Genomic DNA, 17,899 nt, shown 5'->3' on the forward strand with positions numbered 1-17,899 from the left:
TGCAAATCATCATGCTTGTCATTGTCGTCCAAATCATCATGCAAATCATTATCATCCAAAACATCATGCTCATCATTATCATTCAAATCATCATGCTTATCATCATGCAAATCCTGTGTGTCATGCTTGGGAGAAGAAGAGACTGAGAGAGTGTCCTTTCCCCAAATCTCTTGCATCTGTGTCTGAACTTGAGAATAGAGTCGCCAAAACTCTTTGTTTTGTCGGTCGCTCTGTTCTTGTATTGCTTTGGCTTCCTTCCTTGCTGCTTCTCTTTCTGCTCTTCTTTCTGCATGGCTGCGTTCCATATCTGCCATTCTTTCTGCATGTCTGCGTTCCATTTCTGCTTTTCTTTCTGCGTTTCGTGCTTCGCGTTCTAACTTCCTTTCCAGAAACATCTAGTCTAAAGCCTCCATAGGAGTTAGTGCAATTCTTGACGTAGATGGGGAAGGGTCGGAAAAACCACCTGGTGGGGAAATTCTTCTTCGCCTCTCTCATGCTCATCACCTCCAAGCGAAGTATCCATTCCGCTTCGAGTGATGACCATTCTGTGAAGTCGTGGGTTCTTGTGGGTTCTTGTGTTCTTGGGTTCTTAAGTTCACGAGGAACTTGGATTCTTGCGGGTCTTGAGGTCTTGAGGTTCTTGAGGTTTTCTTTCGCTTGCAAACCGTGTTTGAGAAGGATCTTCTCTTCACCCGAGTTCTACTCCTTTCTGCGGACACACCCCTTGGCGGCCTTGCGCTCACACCAAGGTTGCTTTTTTCCACCTCGCGTCGATTGGTAGGGCGCTAAGTGCACGGTCCGCTCTCAATGAGTGAAAAGAGACACAAGGGGAGACTGGACAAGCCCTTCTTTCTTGGGATTCCTGTCTCTCTTCAAAACACAATTAGGAATCAACACGCCCAAGTGAACTTGGGTTCGTGCAACCGCAACAAGCAAAAAAAATTCTTGTGATTCTTGTGGTTCTTTCCTTGAGTGATACAGAACACTGCCAAAGCTCTGATACCAATGTTAGGTGCAGCGGAATGAATGTTTGCGCTTTGCTCAAGATGAGTGCTCCGAACTGTGCTCAAGGTTCCTTTTGTTCTTATGGAAGGGAGAGCCTTCCGTTCTTAATGAGAGAATGCTATGATCACAAACAAAGTGAATGGCTATTGTGCGTGCAAGTGAATGAGACTGAGATATAGAGAGAGAAGAGAGATACGACACCAGAGACGTTGTAAAACCCTCCTCCCAAGGCCCCACTCTCGCCGACGAGAGTGGTCTACTATTGATTGCACAAAGTGGTACAATGATGATGCATGAAAACTGATGCAACTCGTGACTATGTCGGTGACGACGACGGGGATGACGACAACGACTTAAGGGCTGAAATCTGCAGTCTTCTATCTGCTGTCCATAAAAACGCTATGGCTGAAAATCTGCGACTGATTAGGAGCTGCTGAAAATGCTGTTTTGGCTGCGTTTTTGAAGGCTGAAAATGACGATCTTCTGCAATGTCTAGGGCTGAATCTGCTGCTGTTCATGAATGCTGAAAACGCTGGTACAATGGCTTCACCGAAGGATGGAAATGAAAACGCTGAACTTGACTTGTAGCGTTAGTGAAAACGCTAGACCTGTGGGGATGTTGGTGATGAAGCAAAGCTGAAAACGCCAGGCTAGGGGGGGGTGATGGCGATGACCAAAACGCTAGGCTAATGCTTGGGGAAAACGCCAACGCTTGTGGGTGCTGAGGGGTTCTTGCTGAGAGAGAGGGAGTACCTGCCGCCGGAGGGCCTGTTGTGCTCCTTGCTCATCTGCCAAAGAGTGCTAGCTTTGGTTTGCTTATATATTTTCTTAGCAAAATTGCCCTACCTACTTTTGTTGGAAAGTCACTTAAATTAATAAGTGAAAAATGTCAAAAATAGGGAAAATAGGCTAAATGCACTGGAACAATCCCCTAACTGATTATAATGGATTCTGATGGGAATACTGATGATCATGTTGTGTGCAACCAGAGGATATGTATCTATACCAAGTGATTGGGCATGCACGGTCTACGAATAGACTCACAAAAAGTGTCCGATCACTTCTAAGCTAGACTAACTGGATTGACTGAACCCTGTTTGCTGTAGCTTGTCCACGGACACATAGGGTTGGATGTGTCACGTGACACACCCGAGGCAGAAGAATAACCTTCAGGAGCGTGTGAGTGTCTCTGACCAAAACGCGAACTGAGGGAACGCCAGCTGCCTTGGCAACTACTGAGGCTGCCGTGTGAGGTGTCTCCAGGACAGTCCCAATGGCTGAGCCGATCCCGGACAAAAGTGGTAAGTACTCCCTCCGCAAACCCGAAAAGCAGACGGAGATGGGGATGTCTGCCTCCCCTACTAGAACATCCGAAGCAGGGTCGAAACCATATCCCCACTGTTGAAAGTGGGCTCGTGCTGCTCGGATGGTCAATGGACTCGTGGCAATGACCTTGGACGCCATCTCGGAGGTCTCAAACTCGATCTGATAGTAACCTCGTCCGAGTATCTGTACGTCCGAGATCTTGCCCACCTCTGCGAGAAGGCGGGCCTGGAGAAGGTCACGTAGCTCTCCTCTGCTAGGTCGGGTGCCAAGAATCTTGCAGATGACAGAAGTCGCCTGCAAGCACTCTACCTCTGCAGCTAGGCTCGCTTGCTCTGTCAGTGAAAGAGCAAGTCGAATGGTGGGCTCTGCGGGGTCGGGCGAGGGGGCTTCGGACGAGTCCCTCTGTGGCGGACCCAAATATGTTAGACTTACACCACTCTGCTGCTTCACAGGTCTGCATACATGTACGGCTAGTATGTCTCCGGGCTGGCCGCCCATAGTCTAGGTTGTACCTGGTCCAGCCACCCGAGTTTGGGGCCAACCACCCACTTTGTCTGGGCATCCACACATATATTTCCATAGATCATTTTTCTGTTGGGTCCTGGGGATTTTCATCAGGCCTTGCCCTACCTCCCCTTGGGTACCTATTTATAGGGCCAGGGGGGTACCCACTTCCATCATACTGATTGTACTGAGGGTCTTCTGCTCATGGTAGTCATGGGGGCTGATCGCCCCCTCTTCACCATCTCTAGCGTTTGTGTCTTCTCTCTCTCTCTCTCTCTCTCTCTCTCTCTCTCTCTCTCACACACGCGTACTCTCACATGGTATCAGTCGCCAGTTCGCATGGTATCAACACCTTAGGCTTTCCATGACCTGGACAGCGCATCTTCGCATCAAGTTCTCCTCCCAAGATCAGCATAACCAGTGTTTTCATGCAAATTCTGCCACCGTTTTGCAAACAACCAGACGCGCGATGAGATCTGCATTTTTCGTCGCAGAGGATCCCTCTCCACCTGTGTTTTTGCAGATCAGGTCAACGTTTTTGCATCAGGCTGCTAGCGCTTCACTTCTGAGATCATTTCATCGCCGGAAACCTCCTCTGCTCCATTTGCGTTTTTTCAGCCAGATCTGCGTTTTTGGATTTTCAGCCCATTTTCGGCAATTTTATTGGTCACTTTGTGTCGTTGACACCTTCCACAAGTTGTTGGGCACCTAGGGTACCCATCAAGCCTTTGTTTTTTCCGCAAACAGAAGGTGTTTTGGTGCCAACAAGTGCAGCAAAAGTGGACTGCAAATTGACCTGCGTTTTTGCAGCAGGAGGGCAACAATCAGCTTCTGAACCCCGGATCTTGCCACCACCCACCTGGCTTTGCATCTAATGCATTGCCGGCGAGTATCCTCTCCATCTTCATCAGATTTCAGCCATTACCCCTTGCTTATTTCTCTGTTTTCAGCCCATCTGGGGTAGTGACACTGATTCACCACCCTTCCCATACTCCTCTGCATCGCTCTGGACCATGCCGGGAGCGTACAAGCACGCTGAAAATCGCTGGACAGCAGCGTTTTCATCACCTCGCAGTTGCATTTTTGGGTGGATAGCAGCCACATGGCTTGTGTTTTTCATAGAGGATGAAGTTACCTCCGGCCAAGACACCATCCGGTGGTGGTCCGCGCGGTCTCTCTGTGACTGCTGCAGTACACGGTATCTTCGACATCGGCTTGATCATCTACGGGCATACGATCCTTGGGAGATCCATTCATTCCAGTAATCATTAGTGCGATGTGGCAGCATCGTACGGACTGGCCCGTGAATTGCGAAGCGAATTCCAGTGTAATTTCCGTTGCAGGGCTGACGTGGCAGATTTCCGTACGGTAGCTTTTGGCTTGCTTTTCTTTACGCAAGGCTGGAAACTCTCTACGCTGGAGCTTTTGGGAATTGCTTTAATTACCCAAAGAGGGCTTGTGAGAGGAAAATTGAAACTGCTTTATTTTTGCTTTTGGGGCTCTGCTTTTGGCATCCCTTGTAATCTCTTTATAAGTGTTGTTGGGCTCTCACTTCTCAGAGCATCTGGACGCAGAGTCTAAGAGTGAGTCCCAACCACTCAGTGTACTTTGTGCAACAGATTAATACAAAAAGAAATACCGAAAGGAGCGCCAGTCTTTTGGGGCCAATATCTCTAGGCATGGAACTCCGCCGGGCCGTGTCGAATCAAGTGTGAACTATGAACTGTTTTGAAGTGAATTCTTGTCGTGTCGCGGTAGAATCTTGACTTGGAGTGTCCAAGTCTATTACAATGTTATTAGAGCACGGCCGATTTCTCTACTACCAGGAAATCCGATCCTTTTTACGCGGCACTTATGGATTCAGACAAAGATCAGTCAACTTCCTCTGCATCCGGAGATGCGCGAAGAGATCACGACGAAGATTCACGCGAGGAGTATGGCCCGGCTCGGCCTACTCAGGCGGAGCTTGAAGAGATGGAGCGTCGACGATTGATCGACGATGCAACAAAGATGATGCTAAATTTTGCCAAGGACCCAAAATTTGCAAAATTTATAAGCCAGACCTCCTTCGACGAGGTGCATTCACAGTGGCGGCAAACCACAGATCCACCTCTCAAACCAGCACTCAAGAAACCTCCTACTCCAAGGATGTTTATAGAGCAAGAATTAGAAGAGGTGGTTGATACACGGATTCTCAGCTTTTTGACGTGCAGAACAAAGCCCAAAAGCACGACAAAAAGCAGAAGAAGGCCACTCACTTCCCGGCTTATTTGGGTCGTCAATCTACATTTGCCTCGGCAAGGTAGCAAAAGAAGCATGTGCGATTTGAAGGAGTACCCAGTTCTTCTTCTTCTTCGTCGTCTTCTTCTTCTGCTGACAGTTCTTCTAGCTCCTCTAATTCAAGCAAAGAAGACAGAAAAGGGCAAAAGCAAAGCTTCGGAAAGGGCAAGAAAGGCAAAGAAGTCTAACCCAGTTGTTGACAGTTCTACAGAGGGCTCGTCTTCAAATAGTTTGGACTCCGATGATCACAGCTTTTATGCAAAGGAAAAGAATTTTTATAAAGCCAACCAGTATGACTTTTTGGAGGATAAAAGCAAGAAAGTCCGAGAGTTTAAAGAAGGTGGACAATCAATTAAATTTGACACGTTTTCTGGATATCGAGATGCTTCGAAGCCTTTGGCCTTCATTCAGCAGTTTGACATAGCTTTCTCTGGATGACGTTACTCAGAGCACTCCAAGATTCGGAGGGCTACCTCTTACTTGGTGGTCCATGCTTCTATTGAACAAGACAACGCCAGTTAAATGGCTGAAATTTAACAGGCTTTTTATTTCTTCTTGGCTCACTCGAGAGTACGAACGCAACATACGAACCGCATGGAACCATCTTCGGATAAACAAGAAGGATACATTGGACGCATATTGCAAGAAAGCTCTTTTCTACCAACCTCTTCATTTAAGAAGATCTCGTTCAAAAAACAAATTGAGCGGTTTACCTTCGGACTTCCTACAGAGATCCGAGATCACTGCTTAGAGCAAAAGTCAGATTCCATTCAGAAACTGATGAGTCATGCAAAATGGGGTTTTGCCATTCATTCAGGCAGTTTGACCTACCCCACGGATGAAATCATCACGCAAAGGACCGAACAGACTTCGAACAATGAAAGTAGAAAGAGGAAGAGCAACCCAGAAAAGAAAGAAAAGGATGCACGACCCAAGCTCACTCTTCGAGAGAGAGCTCTCTACATCAAAGAGCGGAAGTGCTTTGGATGCAGAGAAACTGGGCATATCTCCGCGAACTGCCCTAAAAAGGCACCGAAAAAAAAGAACGACAAGGATGAAGACAGGCCAGAGGGTTCGAAAACAGCTGAGGACGTGGACGAAAAGGCAAGATGAAAGCACGACTCGTTCCAGATTGCATGGGTATTGACCCAAGCACGATTGACAAGAGTACAGAACTTTTGTCACCGGCGTGTGACTACTATCTATCCTTTTTGTTGATTTCTTTCTTATTATTTATTTACTTTCACTTTTTGGAAACACCCCTCGGGAAATCTAACTGCCCTGCATTGCATAGCTAGTGTGGAACTGTCCAGAGGGAGTCCAGGCCTGAGGGCAAGAGAGCACTAAGGTTGGACAAGGACTATGGTTAGCCAAAGTGGGGTCATTGACTAGCCAAAGTGGAATCCTTTGCTACAGAGGCTACATTTCAATTCTGGGTGTGGCTGCAGTGTACAAAGAGGGTCAGATGACCAAGAACTATACAATGGTAGCATCTCCTAAAATTTAGGGAACTGCTATTTTAGGACCTGAAAATGTGTTTGCATCATTACCTCCGGAATGACAAGGGAAATATTTTCTTACTCTCCCGTGAAGTCAACTGGGCAACCCGTTGGGAGATTTTTAGGCGGCAACCCCGAAACGGGAAATGACTAGTAAATGTGCCAAGTGGCACATTTATGTGCACTTTCCTCATGCAAGAGAAGGTGGCGCTGAATTTAGAGAGAAGAGGCTCATTTTCAAGCTTCTATCTCACAAGTTAAGAGCTATGGAGTGCTTCCTTTCCCTCTTATGTACAGTGCGGTGCCAGGAATGATGCCCTGCACGCTACGCACTGCCCTCTCTCTCCTCTATGGCAGTATGTTATGCCGCTCTAGTGGGCTTTTCAATTGACCAATGTACAGTTGTGTGGGTTCATGCGCGATTGCCGAGGCAAGAGCCTCTTGCACAGGTACTGAATTAGCTAGCGACTAATCCCCTGCAGGTACAGGTGAATTCGGAGAGGTTTCACGCCAGAAATCTCGTCCGATTCAAAGGGCAAGTAGCCCTACAGGTGCGGGAGCTCGAGGGCTTGCTACGGATGCGACCGGCACGCGAAACGGAGCCCGAAACAGTAAATTACAGCCTGCTGTGTATTTTTGCAGGTTTAGGGTTTTGGCCCTAAACGGTCCCTAATACCCCCAAGAGGTTCGGGGACGCGAGGGGACCGTTGTACAGGTGATTTGGCACATTTTCGGGGCTGAAAATAGAGAATTCAGCGTGCTGCAGATTCTCGCCAAGTCTTGCAAAGTGCCCGTATGCGTCAGGAAAGTCATTCAATGCGTGGGAATACTGACCTTGAAGGGTTCTAGTACAGTTATGCTGCCGAAATCGGGCCAGAACAATTGAAATTCAGCCAAGGTTGTGCGGGGCAGCTTGTAAGGAACCACAGCGTTTATTCCCTCTTATAAACAATAAAGAAATACCGAAAGGGGCGCCTAATTTAGGGGCCAATCTAGTGTCGGTCTTCTCATACAGGTGCAATCTAGCAGCCTGTATCGCTCTCCCCTTTTGTTGTGTCTTGAAAGTACAGGTAAAGTGGGCGATAAATTAAATGGGTGAAAGCAAATAAGGTTTAAGTCTAAGGTCTACCGCCCTTTTTGAAAGTACAGACCAGTTTCATGGTTCCATCCTCGGGACTAAATCACTTTTTCCCATAGAAGTGAGCCTTGGTCAGTTTGGACTTGAAGACACAAGGGATCATAGACCAGACACAGGGAATTGCAATTATGGCTGACAGACCAGATGATGTGACTGAAGAGGTTTCCTCTTCACAGGGTCAACAGAAATATGAAGTGGGTGAGTCTTCAAGACCACCACAGACGGATGATGATATATTCAGGACCCAGTTGGCTACTGCTGTGGCTATGTTTACACAAGTAATGCAGAACTCGAGGTTTTTAGCCTTTCTGCAACCTCCTCTTCCGTCTCCGCAAGTTGGGTCACTGGATCATATTCAAAAGCATGTTAAGGCTCGAGTACAGGTGATTCATACTGCACAGTCAATGGAAACACATGTATACTTGACGGAGAACATGCAGCCTCCACAACCTGTGCCTAAGGTGCAAGAACAGGTGGCTGAGATGCCAGTCTTTCAAGCTGTACCAATTCAGCCAGCCACTTTTCAGCAGCCTATAGCTGGTTCTAATGGGCAGGGAAGCAACCTACAAGCTATGCAACAAGTCTTCCCACCACCTTCAGTACACCCTGGCTATTTTGGAGGTGGATCGGTATTCCAGAGCATGGCTGGTCATGCACCTGGGAATCAGTTTTACACGCCAGGAACAGTGTTCGGGGGTGCTCAAACGATGACGCCTAACCCCATGTATGGTGTCACGGGCATGCTACCAGGGTTTCAAAGCACTCAGGGCCAATTTGGGATGCCACAGGCAAATTTTGGTATGGCTGGAATTACAAATCAGCAGCCAAATATGGCATTTCCAGGTCAACTTAATTGCGGTCAGGGAACACAAATGAACCCTAACACTGTTCCCATGTTTCAGTCACTTCCATATGACAACTTAACGCCGCTGGAGAAGCCAACTCCGTACAAAGAAGGTGGCAAAGGTGTGACATTCACGACCTTTACAGGGTTTGATGACAGGAAGAAGGCTCTCTCATTCCTCCAGCAGTTTGACAAGGCCTATGTAGGGGGAAACTTTACAGAGGCTTCAAAGGTTTGCAAGGCAGCCACTTTCTTGACAAGGAATGCGGGACAATGGTGGACAACTTTATTGCTGCAAGGACAAGCTCCGTCCACATGGATTTACTTTAAGCAAATTTTTGCAGCAACATGGTTATCTGATGACTTTGAAGCAGATGTCATGACAGAATGGCACCAGCTTAATGCTGCCACTTGCAAGAATCTCGATGACTACAATCGGAAGTTTTGGAAAGCTCTACTTCCAGTAACTTCCTATAGGTTTGTGCCATTGACAGAACAGATTGAAAAATACTGTTGTGGCCTACCCAAAGGATTGAGAAAGTACTACACGAAGACCAAAGTCACTACTTTGAAACAACTCATCGAGGTAGCAAACACTGGCAATGGTTTGCTCAAGGGAGAAGATTGTGAATTCAATACTGGCGTCAAGGAAGGATCAGCCAAGAAAAATTTAGCGAAGAAGCACGTTCCCAATGAGGTTCCTAAAGGGACTTATGAGCCTGCCAATGTAGGGAAAGGCAAAGCTATGGCTGAATCAGAAAAGGGACCAGCGAAGAAATGGAAAAGACGTTCTCCTCGCAAGTCGGAAGAGAAAAAGAAGGTCCTGAGGTCAGAGAACAAATGCTTTATCTGTGAGCAGCTTGGCCACATTGCTTACAATTGTCCTCAAAAGAAAAGGCCAACTGATTCTGAAGATAAGGAAGACAAGAAAGGAAAGAAGCCCATGGCTGGTCTAGTGCCAGATATGGTGGGCGACAAGCCAAATTCAGATGCAAGTGAGCTTTGCAGAGCATGGGGAAAGGTCAGGGATCAAACAGTACTTATCTTCTTTGATCCAGGTGCCAAAGCCAACTTCATTTCCCCAGAATTGGCTTCAAACTTGGGAATCAGACCTGAAGAGATAGGGGTATACAGCAGAGGCAGGTTTGGCATGTCCTGGCCATACAGAGGCTGTGACACCCATCATTGGAAAGTTGCGCCTACATATCCAGTCCTATGTAGATGCTGAAGAATTTTACATCATGCCACTGGACGGATGTGATGTGTTGTTAGGTATTCCTTGGTTGTTTCGTGTACAGGGAATCATGGATGCCTACAACAAAAAGATCACTGTACAGAGCAGGGGAAAGACTCACATTCTGGATGTAAAGCTTAAAGGGGAGTCTATTTCCACTGTATCAGCTTCTGCTATTACTTCTGTAATGAAAAAGCATCTTTCTGCGTACTTGGTTTTTGCACGTGAAGTATCAAATTGTGATGAATCAAATTTATCTGTGCTAGATAAAGAAAGGTCAATGTTTTTACAACAGTATAGTGACTGTTTTTCCGATTCATTACCATCTCAATTACCGCCAGAGAGACCCGAGGACCATGCGATAGATTTGGTACCAGGCAGTAGCCCACCAAATAAGCCTCCGTACAGGGTTAGTGCGGCTCAGCAGAAAGAGATAATGAGCCAAGTACAGGAGTTGTTAGACAAGGGGCTGATTCAGCCCAGTTCATCCCCATTCTGTTCTCCAGTGTTGTTGGTGCAGAAAAAGGATGGCTAATGGCGTATGTGCATCGACTACCGTGCACTGAACAAGAATACCATCAAGAATAGGTTCCCTATACCTAGAATTGATGATATTCTGGACAAATTAGAAGGAGCAGCTATGTTTAGCAGGATAGATCTAAAGAGTGGTACCATCAGATCCGCATTAGATGAGAGGATGTGCACAAGACTGCTTTTAGAACAACGTTTGGCCTTTACGAATTTTTAGTGATGCCTTGTGGTCTCACAAATGCTCCTGCTACGTTCAATCGGATGATGGACAGAATTTTCCGTCCACACCAGCAATTTGTTGGTACATTCTTTGATGACATGATAGTCTACTCAAAGAATGAAGAGGAGCATAGGCATCACTTGGCCATTGTATTCAAAGAGCTACGCAGTCAAAGGTTGCTCATCAATGCAAAGAAAAGTGAGTTTTTTCTAGAAGAGATTCACTTTCTGGGACACATTGTCTCAAAGGATGGTGTCAGAATGGATCCTGCAAAAGTTGAAGCGATCAAGTTGTGGCCAGATTTGAAGACGGTGCACGATGTCCGAAGCTTCTTGGGACTATGCTCCTATTACAGAAGGTTTATCCGAAATTTCGTTGAGATTGCTTCACCTTTACATGCTCTTCAAAAGAAGGCAGTCACCTTTAGATGGACACAGAAAGAGATTTCAACTTTTAATAGGAAAAGATGACTTCAGATCCAGTCATTGTGTTGCCAGATCTTAGGAAGTCATTTGTGGTCCAGTGTGACGCCTGCGGTAGTAGCATTGGTGCAGCGCTAATGCAAGATGGCAGGGTAGTAGCCTATGAGAGTAGAATCTTGCAAGGGCCAGAAAAGACTATGCAAGTCTATGAAAAAGAACTGCAGGCCGTGATTCATGCGCTCTTAAGTTGGAAACACTACCTGCTAGGTGCAGACTTTGTTGTCCAAACTGACCATCAGACCTTGCGATACTTCTTGACACAGGCAAAGTTATCTGAGAAGCATATGCGATGGCAAATATCTTGTCCATGTTCCACTTTCAGATTGTGCATAAGGAAGGCAAGAAGAATGTTGTGGCTGATGCCTTGTCAAGGAAGCCACAAATTTCAGCCGTGTCAATTCCTTCTCATCATGAACTTGATGATATGAGGGAACAGTATGCAAATGATGAAGATTTTGCAAGGGTCTTCGAGCAGCTAATGGATGGACAACGTCATGAACACTATCTTCTCAAAGATGGGTTCATGATGATGCATGGCATATTGTGTGTCACAAAGCCATTGCGACGCAAAGTTATGGAAGAGAGTCATGTCCCACCGTATGCAGGGCATCGTGGTATCCATGCTACAGTTAAAGCGGTTGAGACATTCTTCTACTGGCCTGCATTGAGAAGAGATGTGGATGCCCTTGTGCGAGAAAGCCTAATTTGCCAGAAGGTCAAGTTTGACAGGCAAAAGGCACCAGGGTTATTGCAACCACTACCTATTCCAGATAAACCATGGGAAAGTATTGCTATGGATTTTATCTTTGATCTTCCGAGAACGCAGACAGGAAACGATGGTATTTGGACCATCATTTGCAGATTCAGCAAGCAAGCTCATTTTATTCCTGTCAGGAAGAAGATAAAGCCAGATCAGATGGCACGCTTGTTTATGAGCAATATTTTCAAGTATCATGGCATGCCACAGTCGATTGTTAGCGGCGGCCGTGATCCACGCATGACAAGTTTGTTTTGGAGAGGCTTGTTCGAGAATATAGGCACTACGCTCAAATTCTCTTCGTCATTTCATCCTCAAACAGATGGGCAGTCAGAAGAGGCAAATTCTTTTGTCCTAGATCTGCTAAAGTGCTACGTGTCAGAGCATAAAGGAAAGTGGGAGCAGTATTTGCCATTGGTGGAGTATGCATACAATAATACAGTGCATTCATCAACTGGCAAGGCACCTTTTGAGATAGTTGAAGGTGGCAAGAAAGTTCCTCCCATACTGCATACAAAGGACAAGATATTTGAAGCAAATAAGTATGTTCAGAACATGGATGAAATGTACAAGAAGGTCAAAGTGGCCTTAGAAAAGACTCAGGCAAAGCAAAAGAAAGCAGCTGATCGTCACCGTCGTGAAGTGGTATTTTCACTTGGTGATTGGGTGCTTCTACGCTTTGAAAAGGAAAGGTTAAAGAAGATGAAGGGCAAGGAAAGACTGTTTCCAAAGCTCAGCATGCGTTACTATGGGCCTTTTCAAGTGTGCAACATAATCAGTGATGTTGCATATAGGCTGAAATTGCCTGACAGTTAGAAGATTCACAATGCGTTTCATGTGAGTCTTCTCAGACCCTATGTGGGTGATGTGCCAGAAGATATGTCAGCTTAAGATCAGCCGGAAGTCGAGGAACTTGACGAGATCTTGGTCCCGGAACATATTTTGGCACATAAAGAAAGAAAAGTGAAAGGCAAGGTTGATAGGCGTTACTTGGTAAAGTTCAGAAACTATCCACCAATGGATGCTAAGTGGATGGAAGAAGGTGAATTTGCAGAGTCACCAACTGTGTTATCACTTTACCTTGAAGCCTTTGATTTGCAACCTACCTTGACCCCTTGAGTTTCAAAGCTACATGGATTGTCAGTGTGACAATGGCTTTTGAAACAAATGATGTACATGGTATTTAAAGTAAGCTCAAATGAAATACCTGTTACATGAATCTTAGAGCTGTACATATTGTCAGTTTGGCAATTGCTCTTATGGAATGTCCAAAAGTTTGGTTAGTGCTATAGAAGTGAGTATTTCTTGTCAGTTTGTCAAGGATACAGTAATTGCTTCTATTAAAGGGTACATGTGTAACTGCATTCTTAAACTGTCGGTTTGGGTATGCTCGAAAGTGTTACTGGGCCCAACGTGTACTATAAGACAGTGGCAAAATGTGTAGCTACCATTTTGTCATTGGAAAGTTAGTGACTCAAAGCAATGGCAGAATGCGAAGCTACCACTATGTCATTGGGACAGGGTTCACACGCAGGTAATACATATGTCGACGAGGTGTTGAATACACCACGGTTGACAATGAGCATGTATGTGTCGTACATGTGTCGACCGGTGTTGAATACATCAGTGTTGACTGTGAGCATGTACGACATAGATGCAAACGAGGACGTTTGAGATTTCAAGAGGGGGGCATGTCACCAGCGTGTGACTACTATCTATCCTTTTTGTTGATTTCTTTCTTATTATTTATTTACTTTCACTTTTTGGAAACACCCCTAATCTAACTGCCCTGCATTGCATAGCTAGTGTGGAACTGTCTAGAGGGAGTCCAAGCCTGAGGGCAAGAGAGCACTAAGGTTGGACAAGGACTATGGTTAGCCAAAGTGGGGTCATTGACTAGCCAAAGTGGAATCCTTTGCTACAGAGGCTACATTTCAATTCTGGGTATGGCTGCAGTGTACAAAGAGGGTCAGATGACCTAGAAAGATACAATGGTAGCATCTCCTAAAATTTAGGGAACTGCTATTTTGGGACCTGAAAATGTGTTTGCGTCATTACCTTCGGAATGACAAGGGAAACATTTTCTTACTCTGCCGTGAAGTCAACAGGACAACCGGTTGAGAGATTTTTAGGCGGCAACCCCAAAACGGGAAATGACTTGTAAATGTGCCAAGTGGCACATTTCTGTGCACTTTCCTCATGCAAGAGAAGGTGGTGCTGAATTTAGAGGGAAGAGGCTCATTTTCAAGCTTCTGTCACAGGTTAAGAGATATGGAGTGCTTCCTTTCCCTCTTATGTACAGTGCAGTGCCAGGAGTGATGCCCTGCACGCTACGCACTACCCTCTCTCTCCTCTATGGCAGTATGTTATGCCCCTCTAGTGGGCTTTTCAATGGGGGCTTTTCAATTGACCAATGTACAGTTGTGTGGGTTCATGCGCGATTGCCGAGGCAAGAGCCTCTTGGCACTTGCACAGGTACTGAATTAGCTAGCGGCTAATCCCCTGCAGGTACAAGTGAATTCGGAGAGGTTTCACGCCAAAAATCTCGTCCGATTCAAAGGGCAAGTAGCCCTACGGGTGCGGGAGCTCGAGGGCTTGCTACGGATGCGACCGGCACGCGAAACGGAGCCCGAAACAGTAAATTACAGCCTGCTGTGTATTTTTGCAGGTTTAGGGTTTTGGCCCTAAACGGTCCCTAATACCCCCAAGAGGTTCGGGGACGCGAGGGGACCGCTGTACAGGTGATTTGGCGCATTTTCGGGGCTGAAAACAAAGAATTCAGCGTGCTGCAGATTCTCGTCAGGTCTTGCAAAGTGCCCGTATGCGTTGGGAAAGTCATTCAATGCGTGGGAATACTGACCGTGAAGGGTTCTAGTACAGTTATGCTGCCGAAATCGGGCCAGAACAATTGAAATTCAGCCAAGGTTGTGCGGGGCAGCTTGTAAGGATCCACGGCGTTTATTCCCTCTTTTAAACAATAAAGAAATACCGAAAGGGGCGCCTAAGTTAGGGGCCAGTCTGGTGTCGGTCTTCTCATACAGGTGCAATCTAGAAGCCTGTATCCCTCTCCCCTTTTGTTGTGTCTTGAAAGTACAGGTAAAGTGGGCGACAAATTAAATGGGTGAAAGCAAATAAGGTTTAAGTCTAAGGTCTACCGCCCTTTTTGAAAGTACAAGCAGGTTTCAACTTTGCCGAGCATGGGGCAAAGTGAAAGACCAAGAAGCCCTGATTTTCTTTTATGGAGGAGCCAAGGCAAACTTCATTTCACCTGAATTGGCGGCGCGGCTCGAGATCACACCCGATCGGATGGGACCACTAGCAGAGGCAGTTCTAGCATCACCCGGCAAGGACGTAGCCATTACACCTGTCATTGGCAAACTTCGGTTGCATTGTTAGGGGTATTTGGGCATAAGGATTCTACATAATGCTCTTGGAAGGTTGTGATGTCCTCTTGGGAATTCCCTGGTACCATAAGAACAACGCCGTGGTCAACTATCGGGCGAGAAAAGCGACTTTGACTACAAGAAGGGCCGAACTATTGTACTTGATGTAAAACTTAAGGGCGAATCTGTCCCTATTGTATCGACTTCCGCCGTTTCAAAATTAATGAAATCCAGCCTGTTTGTTTACTCGATCTTTTTGAGAGAGTTGAATGATAAGAATAGGACAAATATGTCTGAACTTGATAAAGAACGCCAAGATTTTCTCCATACTCATGCCGATTGACTTTCAGAGGGCCTGCCAGGCGAGTTACCACCAACTCGTCTTGACGATCATACCATTGATCTGAGACCTGGAAGCACACCACCGAACCGGGCACCTTACCGTGTGAGCCGAGCTCAGAACGAAGAAATAATGAACCAAGGAAAAGATCTCTTGGAAAAGGGTCTTGTCCAACCTAGTACTTCACCGTACTGCTCTCCAGTGTTGTTGGTTTTGAAGAAAGACGGATCTTGGAGAATGTGCACCGATTATAGAGCTCTCAACAAAATCACCATCAAGATCAGATTTCCGATTCCTAGGATCGATGATATTCTTGACCGACTACAAGGATCCTCGTGTTTAGCAGGATCGATTTAAACAGCAGATATCATCAGATCCGAATCGCGCCAGGAGATGTCTATAAGACAGCTATTCAAACGACTTTTGGGTTATTTGAGTTTTTGGTGATGCCTTTTGGCTCAACCAATGCTCCTACAACATTTAACCGGATAACGGACAGGATTTTTCGAAAGTACAGACTATTTATTGGCACTTTCTTTGATCACACTAGGTTGGTTATTAGTTTGTGGTTAAGTGCAAGTTATTTGAAAGAAACTTCTCTTTTTTCCAGCACTCTTTGAAATATGTTTCTAATGGCATGTCCAACTTGGACAAGGAAGGACAAGAGCACCACTACATGAGAGTCGGAACCACTCATCCTCTATGTTCCTTGTCTACATTGATGATTTGTGTTGATTTCGAGCACCCTGAGAGGAAGAGGATGCAAGGACAACATCTTAGGGTGTTTGAAATCAAAACAAATCATTGTGCCCTCATTAATGCCATGTGCACTTGCAAAATGCATGCACACTCACGAGATACACACACAATGGACCCCGGGGAAAATAATTGTGTAGGGTTTAAGACCTTGTACTAGCGAAATTGGAGAAGTACAACCTCTCACGAGCTACAAGTATGACACAAACTTCAAAGAGTTTCTTATGCGGACTCAAGACATGATGCAATGAAAAGCCACAAAAAGATAAAGCCACGCACAAAAAATTCACAGATACCAACCTGTTGTTGAGCGATTCTGGAGGCATTTGCACAAGAGAGGCATGGGCAGCACCGACCCCAAAATCACTTTGCAGAGGAGAAGGCAAATTGTCAAAGTGGATGCAACCAGAAGAGAGAAGGGCTGCGAGCATACCAGCAACGAGAGCTCTCCTCACAGTGTCACGACATGTTTCCCTGAGGTTGTCTAACTGCGCTTCTGCACATTCGCCACTAGTGTCTGCATCAGTTTCACGTGTGCTGTTTGTTCTATGGAGATTCTGGCAACTCATCCCCTTCGCAATCTTGCCTTTGCTAAAGGAGCTCGACCCAGAAAACCTGTGAGAAAAGGCAAACTGGCAGCTGCTTCCCTCATTCAAAAGTTGTATGGCGTTGGCGTGTCCGCTTGCAGGAAATAAGCACCACCACGAGTGCAACGCCATGTTGAAAATTGTGCGCGAGTGTGTGTGTGTGTGTGTGTGTGTGTGAGAGAGAGAGAGAGAGAGAGAGAGCGCGCGCGCGCGCTAGGCCGGCGCAGCTTACCAAATGAAAAGGGCATAGGGTAAATGGGCCAACTTAAGGCCACCTAAGAGGAAACACACACTTCGGAAAGCACGCTGAACAGAATCGAGTGCTTAGACGCTCAAAATGAAGATTGAGATCGTTTCTATCAACAACAAAAATCTGGAATCAAGTTGTATTTATACAGGCAAAAAACGCCTGCACAATATTTTTTATATGTATAAAAAATGGGTGTAAATAGGAAACCAGAATGGGGGGGCATTTAGAGCCATTGTGCCAACAAGGCTTGAACCCAAGATCGAATGGCCACGATTGCAAGTTGGCTACATTGTCCACCCCAACTCTCACCCATTTGTGTCTCACAATGGGTCCGAAAGTGCACAAAAAAACTAGCCCCGGTAGTCCTCCTAAAGGGGGGTGGTTTTTTATTGGCCCCTTTACCCTATAACTATCTAACTATGAGAAGGGGTCAAGGAAAATGCCACGTGGTTGATGGAGGCATTAACCCAACATTCGACGTAGAAAAAATTTATAAACATTACAGTGGCAGCAGTCGAGACGGAGATCAGAAGGCATTTGCAAAACGTGCGCGAGGTGAGGAGGAGGCCTCATCAAGTAAGGCTCTCTCTCTCTCCCCGCTATGACATGCATGTGTGTTGCACAAGTAAAGCTTAGATGCCGCAATTTTTGTGATGTCTCTCTTTCTCTAACCCCTTCCTGCCCATGCATGCTCTGCTCTCTCTCTTGGGGATTCTTTTCGTTTATGTTGAGAGCAGGAGAGAGACTTGACCTTTACTGTCGC

The 17,899-nt window shown here is 46.1% G+C and overlaps 1 protein-coding gene across 2 annotated transcripts in view; it reads right to left on the reverse strand.

Annotated features, from left to right (window-relative positions):
• LOC147463024 (Phosphoglycerate mutase family protein) overlaps positions 1–17,116 on the reverse strand; it is a 105,650-nt gene extending 88,534 nt beyond the window's left edge. Inside the window, exon 1 of one of the 2 annotated variants that reach the window (XR_015184821.1) lies at positions 16,600–17,116. Coding sequence is in view for 1 of the 2 variants with exons in the window: in XM_086486724.1 (XP_086342850.1) it covers positions 16,600–17,018 (419 nt within the window). In the remaining variant the exon portion in view is untranslated. The remainder of the gene's footprint in view (positions 1–16,599) is intronic. The other variant, XM_086486724.1, reaches the window with a different exon arrangement.
• Between the last annotated feature and the right edge of the window lie 783 nt (positions 17,117–17,899).

Source organism: Adiantum capillus-veneris, chromosome 2 (genome assembly GCF_014529385.1).
Source record: "Adiantum capillus-veneris isolate H3 chromosome 2, ASM1452938v2, whole genome shotgun sequence".
Classification (NCBI taxonomy): Eukaryota; Viridiplantae; Streptophyta; class Polypodiopsida; order Polypodiales; family Pteridaceae; genus Adiantum; species Adiantum capillus-veneris.